This window comes from Aptenodytes forsteri, unplaced genomic scaffold, assembly GCF_000699145.1.
Source record: "Aptenodytes forsteri isolate BGI_AS27 unplaced genomic scaffold, ASM69914v1 Scaffold82, whole genome shotgun sequence".
NCBI lineage: Eukaryota > Metazoa > Chordata > Aves > Sphenisciformes > Spheniscidae > Aptenodytes > Aptenodytes forsteri.
In genome coordinates this window covers 9,738,099-9,742,955 of record NW_008795490.1, presented here as the reverse complement: position 1 = coordinate 9,742,955, position 4,857 = coordinate 9,738,099, and the positions used below count along the sequence as shown (strand labels likewise).

The 4,857-nt window shown below is 40.9% G+C and overlaps 1 protein-coding gene across 1 annotated transcript in view; it reads right to left on the bottom strand.

Moving 5' to 3' along the window:
* The window catches only part of MAP7 (microtubule associated protein 7), a 112,789-nt gene that overhangs the window by 55,041 nt on the left and 52,891 nt on the right, over positions 1 to 4,857 (bottom strand). Inside the window, exon 2 of the mRNA XM_009281578.1 lies at positions 1,069 to 1,137. Coding sequence (XP_009279853.1) covers positions 1,069 to 1,137 — 69 coding nt within the window. The remainder of the gene's footprint in view (positions 1 to 1,068; positions 1,138 to 4,857) is intronic.

The following is a 4,857-nucleotide window of genomic DNA, read 5'->3' as shown; positions in this document are numbered from 1 at the left end:
TGCTAGTTATTTGGGAGAAGAGACCGACACCCACCTGGCTACAACCTCCTTTCAGGTAGTTGTAGAGAGTGATGAGGTCTCCCCTCAGCCTCCTTTTCTCCAGGCTAAACAGTCCCAGTTCCCTCAGCCGCTCCTCATAAGACTTGTTCTCCAGACCCCTCACCAGCCTCGTTGCCCTTCTCTGGACACGCTCCAGCACCTCAATGTCCTTCTTGTAGTGAGGGGCCCAAAACTGAACACAGTATTCGAGGTGCGGCCTCACCAGTGCCGAGTACAGGGGCACGATCACTTCCCTACTCCTGCTGGCCACACTATTTCTGATACAGGCCAGGATGCCATTGGCCTTCTTGGCCGCCTGGGCACGCTGCCGGCTCATGTTCAGCCGGCTGTCGACCAACACCCCCAGGTCCTTCTCTGCTGGGCAGCTTTCCAGCCACTCTTCCCCAAGCCTGTAGCGCTGCATGGGGTTGTTGTGGCCGAAGTGCAGGACCCGACACTTGGCCTCGTTGAATCTCATACAGTTGGCCTCGGCCCATCGATCCAGCCTGTCCAGGTCCCTCTGCAGAGCCTTCCTACCCTCGAGCAGATCAACACTCCCACCCAACTTGGTGTCATCTGCAAACTTACTGAGGGTGCACTCGATCCCCTCATCCAGATCATTGATAGAGATATTGAACAAGACCGGCCCCAAAACTGAGCCCTGGGGAACACCGCTTGTGACCGGCTGCCAACTGAATTTAATTCCATTCCCCACTAATATTATATTAATGTTATACTAACAAAAGGAAAATGCAAGCTTTTCAAATCTTCTACATAATTAATACTCACTGAACTCTTAAGCACAGTTGACATTTGTAGAAATCAAGTTGTAACTTTGCTAAATTAGTAATTGTCATATGTACTTCAGCCTAACTAAATATGAACAGTCACTGATAGCAGTTTTGACTGAAACAGTACAAGAGGTATAAAAGCATAAAATGTTTTAAAAGTTCCTAGGAAGACAGCTGTTTTTCATACCATTGAAGCAAACAGCTTTATTATGTGAAGCATGTGGAATGGCTGGCGTACCTGGTTTAGTTCCAGTGTTGCTTTGTCCTGATGTGACTTTCTTGTCTTGTATTTTAGAACCTTCAGCTGCTAAAATAAGGAAGAAAAGGAGAGATTAACCAACCATATTACTAAACAACAGCTCAACTACTCTATTATAAGGCAACTTAAACATTGTTGAATTTCCTTTGAAACAAGATTGTTCTGAAACACTATTTTAGTATCATTCTATAGCATTTTGCATAAAAAAACCCCCTGAAGGTTACACAGAAGACACTGAAGCCACAATACAAGTTCCCCATTCAAGTTGAGGAAAGAGCCACAAGAAGATTCCATTTTAACCATGTCGTTTGTAATAAGGTGTATGATTTTTTTCCATGCTATGCTAATGCTATACATGCAGCTAATTTTTCCTCTTCCTTCTCAGCGATGCTTTGGAAACCACTACTTCCAAAGAACAGCAGCCTTTTTTTTTTTTTTTAAATTTAATTTCCCTTTTGGAGGAAGCTGGATTAATCACACCAATGAAAGCAAGTTAGTGGGAATAGCAGAATGAAACTGCAGAGTGACTTTGAAGAAGCAAACATTCAAACGTGTTGCAATGTTTGGATGCAATGAGGAAACTGTGTTGCTAAAAGTGACTTGCAAATCCTAGGTTTCTAAAGGTATGGTACAAGATACTAGTAGAAACTTCACAGACTCTTCACAAATTACTAACATGCTCATTATCCAGAACTGAAGAGAGGACAATTTACGACCTGAATGAAACCTAACAGAAAAGAGATTCCCATTATTTTCAAAAGACTTTTGATCAGGCCCTGTCAGTCTAGAAAGAGATAATTCTGTAGCTCTGAATGCCCTTTCAACAACCGTTTAAAAAGAAAAACCAAAAGATTCATTATCATACTTCAAATCACAACCATATCCTTGGCTCAGCATCTATTTAATTAAAAGCCAAGTCAGGAAATTAGATGCCATGATTTTCTCAGCTTACAACTCATCTTCATGTCCAGCAGCTCCACTATAGGAGTGTCTTGAGTCCAGAACGCTGCAGTCTGGGAAGAGTCTAAAGACAGTCAGAATTCTAAGAACCCTTCCACAAACAGCTTGAAAGTATTTGCAAGCAAGGATAAAAAGACAGTTATATCAAAGCTTAGGGGAGGGGGAAAAAAAACCCCAAAACCCAATTCATTTAAATTAAAATATCACTAGAAATGAAAGTTGGGAAAAACCTGATTACTGCAGTTTTAAAAGTTAAACAGACATTACTGTATTAGATCCACTTTAGAAAACATAATTTAAAAAGTTTTTTCAGAAGGCTCCAAGCAATTTCCTGTGCTTGTCAGCTTTAACAGTATACACTCAGGCCTTAGTGTCTCAGTGAGTTTATTCCCTACACGGCCTAACAAAAGTCTTTGTTTCCCCTTTACCTCCTTCCACAAGGATGTTTCAGGATAAACATGAAGGATAAAAGGTAGCAGGAAGAACCTATGTGACACTTACTGTACCCTTTTTTTGGGGGGAAGCAGGTGAGGGACATAGAAAAATAGCATTGATCAAATGTTTAGTGTTCAAGAGCAATGTTTTGCTGAGAGCAGCATTCAAAAAATCACATCATCTCACCAAAAAAAATCATGTGTGAAGTTTTAAATAATGGTCAAAAAAAGACAGTCCCCTCCCTGACAACTGTATTAAGTCTCTTGTGATCAACAGAAGTAACTACTGTTGAACCTAACAAATACTGATTCCAAACCACAGTAAGAATTGTCACACCTTAAAGGCGGCCTAACAAAAGATTTTAGTATTTTGCCATTTTAAAGACCTCATACAAAGGATTAGTTTGACTTATAGGTAGGTGGACTGATTTTTGGCAAGATAATCTGAGCAACACTGAACACTTCCACCTCCAGGCTTTGTAGGATCTACCATTATCAAAACCCATACTTTTTCCTTTCAGTGTTCCAAATGGGTGGCACTAAGCCTGAAAAAAAAAAAAGTGTTTTATTCACCAGAGTAAGTGCATTTAAGCTCTTTGTATCTTACTACTACCTTAACTTGGAGCGGAGGTAAAACAGACTTTCCTCCTGCCTGAATCAGCCATTTAAAACATTTTCAGAAAAAGTCCCGCTATAATACATGGGGAACCTACAACATGATTCCTATCAGCCTGGCCTAGAGCATCATACAGAAAAGGAAACTGTTATAAATAGTAAAAATATTGTTTCTGAGCATTACCGAGAGCACTGATGTTCTAACAGCTTCAGCACAAGTTTCTTTGCATATCATTATTTTCGTCAAGCATTGCGCCATGGGATTATGCAATACTCCATTAACTTCAAAACAATGGTTTAAATGCCGTCCAGATAATACACTTGTAACAGAGCCTAGGCACACAGAGTAATTTTTTTTCCATATTTCCTCTTGCCTGACATTTGCTTGGAATATTTTATGACACAGTTTGAGTACACATTCATATGACCACTCATATGACAAGTGATGAAGAAAAGAACAGATGGCACAACCATGAATTTTAATGATGCTGGATATCAAATAAGAATTGGCACAAATATTTAGTAACTAGTGTAGGTGTGCTCCCACATAAAATACCTCTTACTCTAAGACACAAACAGATTGATCAGACAACTAAACATCTAAAATCCAAACCTAAATATTGACAAAACTGGTTCCAGCAAGACTCAATAACCTAACACATGCCAGGAGAGACATCATTCAACTACCTAATACTTGCTCTGCTGCTTATCTTGAACCACTGTCTTTACATGGAGGGGATAAAAGTTGCATAAAGAAGTGTTAGAAATAAGAGGACACATTTCTGTGAAGCATTCTGTAAACTTAAAAGGCTGAAGACAGCCTGGGTAATAGTGTAGATATATTGGGGAAGACAATCACAGAATCTGAGTTGCTGAGTCTGGAAGGGATCTCTGGAGATCATCTAGTCCATCCCCTCTGCTCAAAGTGGGGTTGCTTTGAGCAGGCCATGCCCAGCTGGATTTTGAGTATCTCTAAGGATGGAGACTCTACAACTGCTCTGAGCAACTTGTGCCAGTCTTTGCCCACTCTTCACAGTATACAAGTTTTTCTTATGTCTGAACAGTACTTCCTGTATTTCAGTTTTGTGCCCATCATCCCCTGTCTTGTCACTGTGTGCCACCAAGAGGAGTCTGGATCTGTCTTTTATTCTACCCCATCAGGTATTTTCTGATATGTGGTTCTTCTGATGTTTTTTTGTTTCTTTGTTTTGTTTTTCCCCTTCTAGTATTTTTGATGTTGAACCAAAACGCTAAGTGTTTTGCCCAGAGCCACACAAGAACCACACTGCTCACCCATCCCAACTGAAGGAGAAGTCATATGGGTAAACACTCCACCTCAACCTTCCACTGATAGGAAAAAAGCTGTAAAGAGCTGCACCACCCCACCTTTACTTTGCAAGGACCTGTTTCAGTGAACAGTCTTCCAACAGCCATCCAGAAATGAACTCTCCAAACCAGGACGCTCTGGTCAGTTATTAAACTTTTCTCTTTGGCCTTCCTCGCCAGGTGAGATGTTATCTAACATCCATCCTCTTGGACAACACTTTCAGATAAGAAAGTCAGATGAAAAGCTCTGTCTAAGCAGGGTCTACAAGGGCTTAAAAATATGCAACTTTACCTACCTATCCAGTGCGTGGATTTCAGAGACTGCATAGAAATCATCCACTGACGGAAGCACTGGGAGAATCAAAACCTTGTTTTCTTTCTGAACACATCAATGCAACACTGTTATTGTGGTTGGGAGCTTCCCCCCCCCCCA